Below are 16,647 nucleotides of genomic sequence, written 5' to 3' on the forward strand. Positions count from 1 at the left end.
GTGGCCTTTTCCTGCAGGCAGCACAGCTTCCAGGGTACGTGTGGGCCGTTGAGGAAAGAGGACATGAGAGGAGCTGGTCTGCATGCGGCTTCCTGCGCTATGTTATAAAGACTCCCCTCCCTCCGGCTAACCTCCACAATCTTTCTCAGACAACTGTGGTAGGTTATATCTTGGGATAGCTATATTGAGGTTGCTGACAGTTGAACTGAGGGTTGCGAGGTCAGCATTGTGCACATTGGTTCTCGTCCCTGCTGGTCGGGGTGAGTGGTTACCTAGATGTTTATTTAAGGGTTCGATCATGTTTCATGATGTTTGATAACATTTAGGGGTTGCCTGGATTGGTGTGATTGAAACCGGCGTCAGGGATGCTCGTTATACCACTTTTCTGTCTAAAAGTACATTCCATCAACATGGTTTCACCCGGAGGGCGAATTATGTTGTTGATAAGAATCTATTTTTGTGGCTATTTCTTTTTTTTGTTGGCATTTTTCATGATGTAATGAGATCCATGTCTTGTGCATGAAGTGTTTCATATTAAGTTGCATTATGTTTCAGTGTCGTCATGTTTTGCTTCCTGCAGGTACGAGTAGGGAGCTGGTCTCACCTAACAGAGGCGTCCAGGAGACTCCCCTCTATGTATTCTCTAGCTGGTGCCTTCCTCAACAAGGTGGGTCAATGTGAGAGAGCTGCACTTTTACTGGGACAGTACATTGTACATTTTAGAAACTTTAATATAATACATAGTGCCATTGTAACTCTACCGTTATATATCTTTTTCCTTCCACTCCCAAACAAAAGATGAGCAAGATCCAGGTGGCGGAGGGATATCAGGTTGGAGGAAGGCGTGCGGTGGTGGCGTCTGATGCGGTTGCTGCAGAGGGATATGTGAAGGAGTTTACGCGCCACTCCAACGACGTCCTGCTGAATCTGAATGAGCTGAGGCACCGGAACATTCTGACTGATGCCACCCTCATGGTGGGCGCTGCCCAACTGCAGGCTCACTGTGCTGTGCTCATTGCCTGCAGGTCAGCTCAGAGGATAATATGCATTGTAATCTTCTTGTTCTTGTTCTTCTTGTTCTTTTTCTTCTTGTTCTTCTTGTTCTTGCACTAAATTGCACATTCTGTCCTCTCTCTCTCAGTGGGTTCTTCTACTCCCTGTACTGCCATCGTGTGTCCTCCCCCGTACAGAGTGGTGCTGGAGGCCAGGCCCTAACCCTGTCTCTCCCTGACTCCCTGGACCCCTCCAGCGTCTCCCTGCTTCTGGACTTCATGTACACCTCCCGGCTGCCCCTCACGTCACACACCGTCCCCGGGGTGCTCGCCGTCGCCACCTACCTGCAGATGGACCACGTGGCTGACACCTGCAGAGCGTTCATGTTACACATGTGAGCCCCTTTTTTCTATAGGTCTATGGGTGAGCCTTGGGGGGTGGGAGGTAAGAGAGTGATGATGCTAGCTAACAGGATAAACTAAAATCACCCATGGGGAAAGTTTACTGAAAATTGACTGAAATACCATGTCAGCTAGAGACTTTGGGGTAGACTTGAATAGGCAGTTAGCTGTAAGCGTTTTAAGCTTTAAATAGGCTTCTAAATCTGTCCTACAGGCGCCATGGCTGCTGGTCGAAACTATGTTCAAGAATCCTTTACCTATGGTCTATAGTTAATTGGTTTTGACTGGCGTTACCTGACAGTTCCTTTTGTTTCCCCACACAGTGAGAGGATGAGGGGGACGCCCCCTCAAGTGGAGCTGGACTCCACGGTGTCTGCAGTGTTTGAGGCACCCTCAGGGGGAGTTCCTCCCAGTCCCCTTATCAATGGAAGACCCCGCCCGTCTGTTCTCGCTGTCTCCACCCCCTCACAGCCCGCAGTGGAGGCTGAGGGCCATATTTGCCCTGACTCAGCCAGGTGAGAGAGAGAGAGAGAGAGAGAGAGAGAGAGAGAGAGAGAGAGAGAGAGAGAGACTCAGCCAGGTGAGAGAGAGAGAGAGAGAGAGAGAGAGAGAGAGAGAGAGAGAGAGAGAGAGAGAGAGAGAGAGAGAGAGAGAGTGAATGTGTGTGTACATGTGTCTGCTTTTTTTTTCTTTTTCAGTACTGTGTGTGTGCGTTTGTCTCTATGTGCCATTGTCTATGTTCAGTTTGCTCATTACATGAGTTACTTTTTTTCTCCTGCAGGGTCCCTGGAGACATCCGGGCCTCTCTGCAGCCAGGGACTTTCCTGACCCGTAAGCCCAGGTCAAAGGAACTAAAGTTGGAGCCTGAATCCCCTCTCCCCACACCCTCTCCAGAAAGCCCATCCCGCTCCAGCTGCCAGCCCAACTCTCCTGCTGAGTCCAAAACCTGTAACATGGGTGAACCCAAGAACAGCCCTGACCCTAAGGCGTGCAACTGGAAGAAGTACAAGTACATCGTCCTCAATCCATTCTGTGCCATAACCACAGTGAAGGAGGAGGAGCCTGAGGAGGTCCAGCAGCAGCTTAGGCACACCCCCACCTCTGATAGGATGGAGGTGACATTGAAGCCAACTATAGAGGTGTGGCCAGGGGAAGGATCTGGCCAAAATGACAGGTGTGTTGTCAATATTTTGCAATACTGGTATTTTAAAACCAACAAGTCATATTGACCAAATAAACTATCCAAGGAGATAGTTTAAATGGGCTAACTTGGCACTGATGTTGACAATATGACTATGTTCTGTCTTCCAGGCACGTCTCCTGCTATGATGTCCCTGGCCTTAGCCCTCCTCTGGTGCCCCTCACAGGGCTGTCAGCACACTCTGCAGACCACCCCATGGAGCCTCCCACCTACAAGGAAGGAACAGGTACTACAGCAGTTACTACAACCTAAAACACTTATTTTCTCCAGCTAAACGGTGAGAGATCATACTTGTGTTGTATGCTTACAATGTACATACGTGTCACATGTATATATATGAGATACGTATTAGTATATATTTTCTGCCCCTCCCTGTCAGCCTCGCCTTGCTATCTGGCACCCCGCCCATTGGAGCCAGAGGCTGCCCATCACTGCCAACACCCAATCAAGCGCAAGAATTACGGCTTGCCATTCCGTTACTCCGGCAACCTGAGCGTGATAAAGGCTGTCTGCACAGGTAAGGCAGGTAACCAATGACATCTGATGATGTGGTCATTTGACATACAAACCTCCATGACCTGATGTTTGAGTGCCATTTTTTAATGAACGGAGGCATTGCAGCAGTTTGGACAGTTATGCATTATGGCTGCAGTTGATTATCCCCATAGGTAGTTGATGTGTGTGTTTCATTGAACTTCTCTTTTCCTTCTTTTCCAGCCCCTGCTGCCGGCAATAAGCCGTACCGCTGCAACGTGTGTGGCGCCCAGTTCAACCGGCCCGCCAATTTGAAGACTCACTCCCGCATCCACTCTGGAGAGAAGCCCTACCACTGTGATACCTGCGGGACCCGATTCGTTCAGGTGAGGACCCACCACAGATGAGGGACAGGTGTTGAACAGGGTGTGTGTGTGTGTGTGTGTGTGTGTGTGTGTGTGTGTGTGTGTGTGTGTGTGTGTGTGTGTGTGTGTGTGTGTGTGTGTGTGTGTGTGTGTGTGTGTGTGTGTGTGTGTGTGTGTGTGTGTGTGTGTGTGTGTGTGTGGGTGCGTGCGTGTGCAGGAACAAAGTGTAAGGTCGAAGTCAAAGTTGTTGGTTGATGTTATAGCCATGTTATGTTATACGTTATTTATCAATGTTCATTTGGCTGACCCGTGCACGTGTGTTAACCTACAGGTGGCCCACCTGCGAGCCCATGTTCTGATTCACACAGGGGAGAAGCCCTATCCCTGTCACACCTGTGGCACTCGCTTCCGTCACCTGCAGACCCTGAAGAGCCACCTGCGTATTCACACGGGCGAGAAGCCTTACACTGTGAGTACATCACTCACACCTTACAAAGAACTGCATTGTTGGTTAACGACTTGAGAGTAAGAATTTCCTGGTAAGGTCTACTACACCTGTGGTATTTCTGCGCATGTGATGAATACAATTTGATTTGACACACACATTCGTGTGCAGACAGACACACATATACACGCAGGCGCGCCGCACACCTCTTGTGTTTGACCTCTTGCAATACAAACAGTTGTTCCATGACGAAATGGATCATTTGTCTGTTTACAACCATCAACAACATTATGATGCCATGACATTGCCCTCTCCCCCCGCCCTCCCTCTCTCTCCCAGTGTGAGAAGTGTGACCTGCACGTCCGCCACAAGAGCCAGCTGCGTCTCCACCTGAGGCAGAAGCACGGCGCCGTCACCAACAACAAGATCCACTACAAGGTCCTGGCCGACCCCTACCAGTCCATCCTGCAGGCCTGTTAAATGTCTTCCCTTTGAACCCGGACTTTAACCCCTAACCCCATTATAACACCTAAACATATAGTTGGAAGTACATGGGTCCTGTATGTGATTAGCCAATCAAGCCATGATGTTCTAATATGATTTGGAGAGAGAAGAGAGAGAGAGAGAGAGAGAGAGAGAGAGAGAGAGAGAGAGAGAGAGAGAGAGAGAGAGAGAGAGAGAGAGAGAGAGAGAGAGAGAGAGAGAGAGAGAGAGAGAGAGAGAGAGAGAGAGAGAGAGAGAGAGAGAGAGATTTGACTGTATTAGAGTGATAGATGTAGTAAATTGCAATGAGGTTGGGAGCTGTAGAAATGGATAGAGCACGTGAAAGAAAGTTTTATTTATTTTCCAGTCTCACAGGTATTTTTAGAGACTGGGACACATTATGGATCGTTGAGTATTTGGAAGGGATACTACAAAGATGTCATTGCTTAACAATATAGACAAAGATAGGTCAAAGATCATGATGCCCTCAGCACTAACGTGTTGACTACCCCGATTGTGACAGCTTTAAATAGCTTTTTAACTAATGTTTATTTTTTACATACTTGGGGCTTTTGTATAATGATGTGTCATATTGGATCAGATATTTGCCCGTTACATCCCTGCTGTGTTTTTCTAAAGCTTTTTATTTAAATGTAAGATTATAACTTGTCATCCGTGATTAATTATAATATTATTTCGGAGTCCAAGCAGGCACAGGACTTCCGGCTCTTGTATATGTATGAATATGGGCTCTCAGAGCATAAAAGCTAGATAATGCTACTGTAAAAAATGGATGAGAGATGATATTGATATCTGAAATTGTATGGTGTTCTTTTGCTGGACAAAGACGAGGACTGTTTTATACCAATTAAATGAAATTGATTGCCATTAACTACAAATGAGTTGTATCTTTTTAAGTTGTACTGTATGTGTTGAACGTGTGAGGACTAAATAACATACCCCCTGGAGATGGCTTGTGTATGCCTAAGTTCCTGTACACCGTTAAGGAAACAACGATATGGTACTACTGTATTTATCTGAAAAGATTCAGACATGAGATATGGATGCAATCTAAATATTCAATATCATTTTGGACTCAGCATTCTACCCGCCATACTAATATTGAGTGATTTAGGATTTAGGGATGTAGGACTTTCCAAATCCACACATACACCGTTTGTTTTACTATCGTTGTGGGGAACAAACAATTGATTCCCATTTAAAAATCGTATTTTCCCGAACCCTTAGACCTAACCCTTACCCTAAACCCCTAACCCTAAACCCCTAACCCTAAACCCCTAACCCTAATTGTAACAGTAAACCTAACCCCGAAGTCTCTAGTAATACTATTCCTTGTGGGGCCCGGCAAAATGTTTTACTATCCTTGCAAGGACTACTGGTCCCCACAAGGATAGCAAAACCAAAAACACACATCTCCTCCCTAGACTTCCTTCCTCCCATTAACTCACCCTTCAAACCCCCATGACTCACTTCTTGTGCAGAGGAGCCAACAATGACGCAAACCGCTCTCTGGGTCTGGCTGTTGTTGAGGGAAGGAACAATAGATAGAGAGAGACCTGGGCACCTGTTTCCGGCAGGGCTGTAATGCGGAGTGCACACTGCCATCCACTATTTGATAGCATACTGCTTCCTGTGGTGAAGGGGGCAGTGGCCCCTGCTGAACTCTCCAACCGTCTGTCACCCTCAGTTCCTGCTCTGTGATGGGCTTGTGGCAGGCAGAAGTACCTGATGATCTCATCTGTGACACCCTATTCCTATCAATGCACTACCTTTGGCCAAGCCCAAGTCTGACCAGAGCCCTTGTCAAAAGTAGTGCACTATAGGGGATTGAGTGCTATTTCGGGTGCAACCTGTGTGAATACTATCTGTCTAATCCTTGTTTCCACCTTCCTTGATTACACTCAAAGCTCATTGGAGGACGAGGTCTGAGGGAGGGACCTTGTGTAACGGATGTGAAACGGCTAGCTTAGTTAGCGGTGCGCGCTAAATAGCGTTTCAATCGGTGACGTCACTTGCTCTGAGACCTTGAAGTAGTGGTTCCCCTTGCTCTACAAGGGCTGCGGCTTTTGTGGAGCGATGGGTTACGATGCTTCGTGGGTGACTGTTGTTGATGTGTGCAGAGGGTTCCTGGTTCGTGCCCGGGTATGGGCGAGGGGACGGTCTAAAGTTATACTGTTACATTGGTGCCGTGACCTGGATCACTGGTTGCTGCGGAAAAGGAGGAAGGTGAAAACGGGGGTGAGTGTAACGGATGTGAAACGGCTAGCTTAGTTAGCGGTGCACGCTAAATAGCGTTTCAATCGGTGACGTCACTTGCTCTGAGACCTTGAAGTAGTGGTTCCCCTCTGCAAGGGCCGCGGCTTTTGTGGAGCGATGGGTAACGATGCTTCGTGGGTGACTGTTGTTGATGTATGCAGAGGGTCCCTGGTTCGCGCCCGGGTATGGGCGAGGGGATGGTCTAAAGTTATACTGTTACACTTGGATCCACTCCTCCAATGCGCTCCTTTGAGAGTCATTGAGGAAACATGGAAGGAGGATGCATTACATTTGCAGACACAGCCATTGTCTGTGAGGGAACGGCAGCGAGGAGAAGAGGCATTTGGAGAAATGTTGGAAACGAGAGGGGACTTTCCAACCCCTTCCCCCAGCCTTTCTATCAACGAGATAGTCACTGACATGACATGGCCTACCGTCTGTAAATCAACAGACATTTCATCTGCTGACCCATATTAGTTCTTGACACTGGCAGCATCCTCACACATGTCAATGTTTGTATCAAACGTTACAGGTTACAGAAATTGTTTTTACTTTTTCTTTTGATACTTAAGTATATTTAAAACCAAATACTTTAAGACTTTCACTCAAGTAGTATTTTACTGGGTGACTTTCAGTAGGTGTGTCCATACTTTTGACTGGTACTGTAGGTTAACTATGCACCTCATCATTTTGGTTTAGTAGCTATCAACTTTGAGCAGATTAATGAAGTGATAGGTAATTGCATTGTTAACGAATTACAAGAAAATCATTGAAAAAATGAATTGAATATGGCATTTTTAATACCAGATACTTAGATTTAATATCTATTCAAATTGAAAGACTGATTTGGTACAGTGGATTTGTGAATTTCTTTGTTGTACTCAATAAATTGAAACTGTGCTCGGGGTTTTGAAACATGAGAAATTTTGATGATCTGTTTTTATTTTTATGCTTAGAGTTGGAAATGAACGACATCCTTGCAAAAATTAAACAAAACAAAAACGAATATAACAAAATGTAGATTTCTTTAATTGCACTGCTCATTGTATTGCCAGTCTGATAGAATTGAGTTTGGGGCCAATTGGCATAGGTGAAAATGTGAATGTGAAAATCATTTTTGGTTGTGATGTTGGAGAAGTGTGTGTGTGTGTGTGCGTGCGCGTGTGCGTGTGCGCGTGCCCTTGTGTGTGTGTACCCAATAGTACAGGACACAATGGGTTGAGTTACCCTCATCATGAGTTAAAGTGTTCTTTTACTTCCCTCTAGTGTTGGTTTCTGTTAGTTGGTAAAACTGCACTTTAGCGTCACAACTAATCTCGGTTAACCCCATAGAGAGTGATAGAGGACTGTAGTGCTCAAAAGTCTGTTTTAACATGTGCAGCGTCATTGAGGAATTCCACATTTTTTAAGTAGTCAACTGGGTGGGACATACTATGGGTTAAGATAGAATCACATAATTTCATCCGGGTCATCAGAAGGGACAAGCCAATGAATTATACTTGTGATCAAACATTACATAACTGCAGGTGGAAGGAAATGGCCAATCTTGGCTTTATATCTGTTCAAACAACACACTCCAGTTGGCAGTATGCACTCTTTCAGTTTGTTCACCAACTCAGAGGTAGTAGAAAAAGGAAACGGACTACTTAAAAATGGAGATGGGCTCAATCAATGGTGCTGCCCATGTGCTCACAGACACCATAATGGGACAGATACAATGATGAGTCCTCTATCATTCTTTATGCTTAATCCAGAACTAAAGTCGGGTTCCTCTGGTTGGTTGGCCATTCCTATGGTGGAAATTAATGGGGGAAAAAATAGAGTTTTGGGATATATGCCGAAAATGAGGTCTGAGGTTAAGGCTTACACGGAATCCAAACCGGCTGCAAGCGTGCGCCATCGTGCGCTATCGTGCATACATTTATTTTGTCCCACTACACCAAACGGGATCACGACACGGAGGTTAAAATATCAAAACAAACTCTGAACCAATGACATTAATTTGGGGACAGGTCGAAAAGCATTAAACAACTATGACAATTTAGCTAGTTAGCTTGCACTTGCTAGCTAATTTGTCCTATTTAGCTAGCTTGCTGTTGCTAGCTAATTTGTCCTATTTAGCTAGCTTGCTGTTGCTAGCTAATTTGTCCTGGGATATAAACATTGAGTTGTTATTTTACCTGAAATGCACAAGGTCTTCTACTCCGACAATTAATCCACAAATAAAACGGCCAACCAAATCATTTCTAGTCATCTTTCCTCGTTCCAGGCTTTTTCATCTTTGAAATTATATGGTGATTGGAATCTACACTTTTACCACGACAACTGGCAAAACATTTCATCTTTCAATCACCCACGTGGGTATAACCAATGAGGAGATGGCATGTGGGTACCTGCTTCCATAAACCAATAAAGAGATGGGAGAGGCAGGACTTTCAGCACGATCTGCGTCAGAAATAGGAATGACTTCTATTTTAGCCCTTGGCATCGCAGACACTCGTTGGCGCGCGCGAGCAGTGTGGGTGCAATAATTGAATAACATGGATTTCTAAATATATTTTGTGACGCTCGCGCACGCGACGTGTCCGGTCTGGTCAGCATGTTAGGATATCTTATTTGTTTTGTTCTATCAGATAATATCAGTCATTTTATCATGACCTTTCTGATTGATGAAGCCTTTATGTGATTTATGTGCTTGTATTGATTGCATAAATGCTTCAACATTCACAAAAAGTTAGCTGATGAAGATTATACCATAAAATGTATAAGAACTAAGAGGGGATTCTTACCAACAAATATAGATTTAAAAAACGTTGACAGCGCTATCTAGTGGTCAGAACCTAGTAATATCAGGATGTAGGATGGGACATAAATCTAACAACTTCAATGACTAATTTATCCAAACAGGAGGAAAAAAAACATCACCATATTACCTGAGAATACATTACATAGGATGAAGAAACAATACTCCGAGCCGCAGTTCCATGCTACTTGTCAGACGTAGGGAATTTATACTATATACTCGTTGTTGGAGTGCAATTGGCGTAGGGTGTAGGGGGTTGTTGGTGATTTTTTTGGCAATTTCTTTGGATTCCTCATGTCTAACTCATTGTTAGAAAAAAGTTTGGTCCAAATCAGATGTTAGGTACTATATTCATTGAATATTAAATGAATCCTATAGATCAAAATGGGAAATTTGGGTGCAATCGATTTGTTTAATTTCTCAGAGATCAAATTACATTTAAACAAAATAATGTTGAAGGAAAGCTACTCTTACCTGTTTCTAACAACAGAAACAATTTCAGAACAATCTGAGATGGTGGGTGTCAAAATCCTTTCCTGTTCTTTTTGAGGTGGAATGACCCTGCAGTATTTTATTTTGTGAGGGGTTAAGTGCTTGGCTCAAGGCCACAACAGCAGGAGATACAATACATTAGATCAGAGACCAGCAGCCCTCTGTTGTCAATACCAGTGATAATAATGAATTGTATTTTGTAAAGTGGCTCCTTGCATCATACAACACAATTGGGGGGGGGGGCAAGTGACTTGAGCTTTCAGACAAGTAAAAAGATCAGTCCTACTTGTCAGACTAATGAGTTAATATCAAGCCAATGTCAATGTCTCTAGCCACAGCTCGGCCACAATCAGTGACACAGTAGAACTTGACAGATGGCTACCATTGCTTCCCACCCCCAATTGGATCCCAGCCCACCATTGGAGAAACAATATTCTAAATCCAGCACCACAACCAGAAAAACTCATGGTAAAGTACACTCAACCAATTAAAATGAACATACAGACTCACACAGGAGAGAAACCCTTTAGCTGTGGTGACTGTGGAAAAAGTTTAATCAGAAGGGACACCTGAACTCTGAACATATGAATTCACACAGGAGAGAAACTCTTTAGCTGTGGTGACTGTGGGAAAAAGCTTTAGTCAGAAAGCTTATCTGCTGAAGAATATGAATAAAGTCCACAAAGAAAGAAAACAGAATGAAAACTGAAAGAACAAAGAAAATTAGGACAAAAAGTTATTCTGTCAGAAGATGGGACTAAAAAGGCAGGATGTGGATTTGGATTTAATTTGATTTATTAGGATCGCCATTAGCCGACGGCAACGGCGACAGGTAGTCTTACTGGGGTCCGAAACAAAACGAAAAAGACATTACAGGCAAAAGACTACAATTTGCATAACACGTAGTATGTGTGCACATCTATCAAATCAAATCAAATCAAATCGTATTTGTCACATACACATGGTTAGCAGATGTTAATGCGAGTGTAGCGAAATGCTTGTGCTTCTAGTTCCGACAATGCAGTAATAACCAACAAGTAATCTAACTAACAATTCCAAACCTACTGTCTTATACACAGTGTAAGGGGATAAAGAATATGTACATAAGGATATATGAATGAGTGATGGTACAGAGCAGCATAGGCAAGATCGGTAGATGGTATCGAGTACAGTATATACATATGAGATGAGTATGTAAACAAAGTGGCATAGTTAAAGTGGATAGTGATACATGTTTTACATAAGGATGCAGTAGATGATATAGAATACAGTATATACGTATGCATATGAGATGAATAATGTAGGGTATGTAACATTATATAAGGTAGCATTGTTTAAAGTGGCTAGTGATATATTTTACATCATTTCCCATCAATTCCCATTATTAAAGTGGCTGGAGTTGAGTCAGTGTCAGTGTCAGTGTGTTGGCAGCAGCCACTCAATGTTAGTGGTGGCTGTTTAACAGTCTGATGGCCTTGAGATAGAAGCTGTTTTTCAGTCTCTCGGTCCCAGCTTTGATACACCTGTACTGACCTCGCCTTCTGGATGATAGCGGGGTGAACAGGCAGTGGCTCGGGTGGTTGTTGTCCTTTATGATCTTTATGGCCTTCCTGTAACATCGGGTGGTGTAGGTGTCCTGGAGGGCAGGTAGTTTGCCCCCGGTGATGCGTTGTGCAGACCTCACTACCCTCTGGAGAGCCTTACGGTTGTGGGCGGAGCAGTTGCCGTACCAGGCGGTGATACAGCCCGCCAGGATGCTCTCGATTGTGCATCTGTAGAAGTTTGTGAGTGCTTTTGGTGACAAGCTGAATTTCTTCAGCCTCCTGAGGTTGAAGAGGCGCTGCTGCACCTTCTTCACGATGCTGTCTGTGTGAGTGGACCAATTCAGTTTGTCTGTGATGTGTATGCCGAGGAACTTAACACTTGCTACCCTCTCCACTACTGTTCCATCGATGTGCATAGGGGGGTGTTCCCTCTGCTGTTTCCTGAAGTCCACAATCATCTCCTTAGTTTTGTTGACGTTGAGTGTGAGGTTATTTTCCTGACACCACACTCCGAGGGCCCTCACCTCCTCCCTGTAGGCTGTCTCGTCGTTGTTGGTAATCAAGCCTACCACTGTTGTGTCGTCCGCAAACTTGATGATTGAGTTGGAGGCGTGGGTGGCCACGCAGTCGTGGGTGAACAGGGAGTACAGGAGAGGGCTCAGAACGCACCCTTGTGGGGCCCCAGTGTTGAGGATCAGCGGGGTGGAGATGTTGTTGCCTACCCTCATAACTATTTCATAGTTATTATTTCATAGTTATTATTTTTTACATTATTCTACAATGTAAAAAATTGCAAAAATAAATAAAAACCCGGGAATGAGTAGGTGTGTCCAAACTTTTGACTGGTACTGTACCTTTCATAATAATTCCCCTCATGTTATTAGCCTATATCTTCTTTCTCTAGCATTGCTTCATTTCTTCCCCTCTTTCAACAGTTAAATTGAACAAGTTCCCATTGTCCTTATCTTCATCATTGTAATGACATGCTTGAATAATATAGGACCAGAATAAGATGCAGACGTCTTACACTTCTCTTCAGGAAGATTGAATGGCTATGTGTCTGAATAAACAACAGCTATAGCCTACCGCCATCTCTCGTTCGCTCTTCTTTCAAACCACCCGTGAGTTCTATTGGCTGCTGTATTTAACATTTAGCAAACAAGCGCTTCCATCCCTCTTCAAATAACCTATTCTAGTAAAGCTTTTCCTTGGACTCCAAGAGCTAAGGAACGCTTTTTAAGGAGGGAGGCCAGAGGAGCACAGGTGCCTATTGCGCAAGCAGCCTGGTCTCATAGACTAGATGTAACATAGTAAAAGTAAATCCGGAACACGTAAATTAGTATGATATGTTACGTTTGGTATGGTTACATAAGACAGATGGTTACTTAAGGCAAAAAGTTGGGTGCTTGGTCAGAGTGGATGTGTCTGCTTATAACGCGAACGTCTAGCAACCCAAAGGTTGCGAGTTCGTATCTCATCACAGACAACATTTGATCTGATTAGCAACTTTTCAACTACTTACTACTTTTTAGCTACTTTGCAACTACTTAGCATGTTAACTAACCCTTCCCCTGACCTTAACCCTTTCATCTCAAATCAAACTTTATTTGTTTCATGAGCTGACTACAACAAGTGTAGATCTTCCCTTGAAATGCCTACTTACAAGCCTTTAACCAACAGTGCAGTTCAGGAAGAGTTAAGAAAACATTTACCAAATAAACAAAATGTAAAAATAATTTTAAAAAGTAACACAATAACGATATATATATATATATATATATATACAGGGGGTACCGGTACCGAGTCAGTTTACGGGTCAATGTGTTCCTTCAGACATGATGCTTGGCATTCAGGCCAAAGAGTTCAATCTTGTTTTCATCAGACCAGAGAATCTTGTTTCTCATGGTCTTAAGAGTCCTTTGGTTGCCTTTTAGCAAACTCCAAGCGGGCTGTCATGTGCCTTTTACTGAGGAGCGGCTTCCATCTGGCCACTCTACCATAAAGGCATGATTGGTGGACTGCTTCAGAGATGGTTGTCCTTCTGGAAGGTTCTCCCATCTCCACAGAGGAACTCTAGAGCTCTTTCAGAGGGACTATCGGGTTCTTGTCACCTCCCTGATCAAGGCTCTTCTCCCCCGATTGCTCAGTTTGGTCGGGCGGGCAGCTCTAGGAAGAGTCTTGGAGGTTCCAAACTTCTTCCATTTAAGAATGATGGTGGTCACTGTGTTCTTGGGGACCTTCAATGCTGCAGAATTATTTTGGTACCCTTCCCCAGATCTGTGCCTCGACACAATCCTGTCTCCGAGCTCTACGGACAATTCCTTCAATCCTCATGGCTTGGTTTTTGCTCTGACGTGCACTGTCAACTGTGGGACCTTATATAGACAGGTGTGTGCCTTTGCAAATCATGTCCAAACAATTGAATTGAGATGTTTCTACAACTTGATTGAGTCCACCAGTGGTAACACTGGTGGACTCCAATCAAGTTGTAGAAACATCCCAAGGATGATCATTGGAAACAGGATGCACCTGAGCTCAATTTTGAGTCTCATAGCAAAGGGCCTGCATTTATTTGTAATAATTTTGCTCAAATGTCAAAAAACCTGTTTACACTTTGTTATTATGGGGTATTGTGTGTAGACTGCTGATGATTTCTTTGTATTTAATCCATTTTAGAATAAGGCTGTAATGTAACAAAATGTGGAAAGGGTCAAGGGGTCTGAATACTTTCCAATGGCTGCGTATATGGGAATCGATGTAAAATATATCACTAGCCACTTTAAACAATGCTACCTAATATAATGTTTACATACCCTACATTATTCATCTCATATGTATACGTATATACTGTACTCTATATCATCTACTGCATCCTTATGTAATACATGTATCACTAGCCACTTTAACTATGCCACTTTGTTTACATACTCATCTCATATGTATATACTGCACTCAATACCCTCTACTGCATCTTGCCTATGCCGCTCTGTACCATCACTCACTCATATATCTTTATGTACATATTTTTTATCCCTTTACACTTGTGGGTATAAGGTAGTAGTTTTGGAATTGTTAGCTAGATTAATTGTTGGTTATTACTGCATTGTTGGACCTGGAAGCACAAGCATTTCGCTACACTCGCATTAACATCTGCTAACCATGTGTATGTGACAAATACAATTTGATTTGATTTGATATATCAATATTGAACAGGTGTAGGCCGTCATTGTAACTAAGAATTTGTTCTTAACTGGCTTGCCCAGTTAAATAAAGATAGAAAAAAAACTGGATTATCTATTTTGGATGCAATTTGAATGGAATTGATGGAAAGGGAGAAAGAAAGACGACAATAGAGTTCCTATGATGAGATGATAGATATACATGCATTGTGAATTGCGCTCCATACTGAGGTTGTCTGTCCCCACTCGGACAGTTGATGATTGATCATGCAGAGTGAAGGCCGTAGAAAAGTCAGATTTAGTTATTGCATATAATTGAACAGTTCCATTTCACATCATGGTGTTCATATAAATAACTGATGACAATTGACCGGTTTCTTGCAGTTATTTATCCCTGGAAAGGGGAGTGGGTTTGGGTGGGAAATCTCAGAATCCCGGTTCCCGCTACTCAACCCTGCATTTATTGCAGTAGAACACATCTTTCACCCGAGTCAGAGTCATGAGAAGATTTGAGAACATTTGTTTTAGTCACCAATAGGCCTACATTAGATAATGTTAGATAATTAGATAATGTTAGGCTCACGGTTTAGTCATTTTAAGTAATATGCAATGAAATAGCAAAAAATAAAATATACATTTCAAAACTATTCTATTTGAAGTGCTGAATAGAAAGAAGAATAGTAAACTCTGCAAAAAAAAAGAAACGTCCCTTTTTCAGGACCCTGTATTTCAAAGACAATTCGTAAAAATCCAAATAACTTCACAGATCTTCATTGTAAAGGGTTTAAACACGGTTTCCCTTACAGACGGTAGGCAATTAAGGTCGAAGTTATGAAAACTTAGGACACTAAAGAGGCCTTTCTACTGACTCTGAAAAACACCAAAAGAAAGATGCCCAGGGTCCCTGCTCACCTGCGTGAACGTGCCTTATCCATGCTGCAAGGAGGCATGAGGACTGCAGATGTGGCCAGGGCAATACATCACAATGTCCATACTGTGAGACGCCTAAGACAGTGCTACAGGGAAACAGGACGGACAGCTGATCGTCCTCACAGTGGCAGACCATGTGTAACAACACCTGCACAGGATCGGTACATCCGAACATCACACCTGCAGGACAGGTACAGGATGGCAACAACTGCCTGAGTTACACCAGGAACGCACAATCCCTAAATCAGTGCTCAGACTGGACTGGGGGCTTGTAGGCCTGTTGTAAGGCAGGTCCTCACCAGACATCACCGGCAACAACGTCACCTATGGGCACAAACCCACCGCTGCGGGACCAGACAGGACTGGCAAAAAGTGCTCTTCACTGACGAGTCGCAGTTGTCTCACCAGGGGGATGGTCGGATTCGCGTTTATCGCCGAAAGAATGAGCGCTACACCGAGGCTTGTACTCTGGAGTGGGATCGATTTGGAGGTAGAGGGTCCGTCATTGTCTGGGGCGGTGTGTCACAGCATCATCGGACTGAGCTTGTTGTCGTTGCAGGCAATCTCAACGCTGTGCGTTACAGGGTAGACATCCTCCTCCCTCATGTGGTACCCTTCCTGCAGGTTCATCCTAACATGACCCTCCAGCATGACAATGGCACCAGCAATACAGCTCATTCTGTGCATGATTTCCTGCAAGACAGGAATGTCAGTGTTCTGCCATGGCCAGCGAAGAGGCCGAATCTCAATTCCATTGAGCACGTCTAGGACCTGTTGGATAGGAGGGTGAGGGCCAGGGCCATTCCCCCCCCAGAAATGTCTGGGAACTTGCAGGTGCCTTGATGGAAGAGTGGGGTAACATCTCACAGCAAGAACTGGCAAATCTGGTGCAGTCCATGAGAAGGAGATGCACTGCAGTACTTAATGCAGCTGGTGGCCACACCAGATACTGACTGTTACTTTTGATTTTGACCCCCCTTTTGTTCAGGGACAAATTATTACATATGTTAGTCACATGTCTGTGGAACTTGTTCAGTTTATGTCTCAGTTTTTGAATCTT

At 44.0% G+C, this 16,647-nt stretch overlaps 1 protein-coding gene across 3 annotated transcripts; it reads left to right on the forward strand.

The window, feature by feature from the left end:
• Positions 1–5,330, forward strand: LOC118391994 (B-cell CLL/lymphoma 6 member B protein-like). 3 transcript variants are annotated; one of them, XM_035783581.2, is made up of 11 exons: positions 1–158; positions 581–667; positions 799–1,025; positions 1,142–1,387; positions 1,718–1,909; positions 2,176–2,568; positions 2,706–2,821; positions 2,975–3,121; positions 3,313–3,455; positions 3,766–3,903; positions 4,219–5,330. In XM_035783581.2, the coding sequence occupies exons 2-11, from the start codon at positions 635–637 to the stop codon at positions 4,357–4,359; spliced, it is 1,776 nt and encodes a 591-aa protein (XP_035639474.2). In that variant the 5' UTR covers positions 1–158; positions 581–634; the 3' UTR covers positions 4,360–5,330. The 3 variants fall into 3 exon arrangements, with proteins under 3 accessions (XP_035639474.2, XP_052315545.1, XP_052315547.1); XM_052459585.1 differs by having other exon boundaries at positions 125–260; XM_052459587.1 differs by having other exon boundaries at positions 125–260; positions 2,975–3,112.
• Positions 5,331–16,647: the final 11,317 nt, after the last annotated feature.

The sequence above is a fragment of the Oncorhynchus keta genome, chromosome 13 (assembly GCF_023373465.1).
Source record: "Oncorhynchus keta strain PuntledgeMale-10-30-2019 chromosome 13, Oket_V2, whole genome shotgun sequence".
Lineage (NCBI taxonomy): Eukaryota > Metazoa > Chordata > Actinopteri > Salmoniformes > Salmonidae > Oncorhynchus > Oncorhynchus keta.

Bases quoted from the DNA above. Each gene is read 5' to 3' on its own strand.
- LOC118391994 (XM_035783581.2), top strand. From the start codon at position 635: ATGTATTCTCTAGCTGGTGCCTTCCTCAACAAG. The intron at 1,026-1,141 runs GTCAGCTCAGAG...TCTCTCTCTCAG, and splicing joins GCTGTGCTCATTGCCTGCAG to TGGGTTCTTCTACTCCCTGT. The intron at 3,456-3,765 runs GTGAGGACCCAC...GTTAACCTACAG, and splicing joins GCGGGACCCGATTCGTTCAG to GTGGCCCACCTGCGAGCCCA.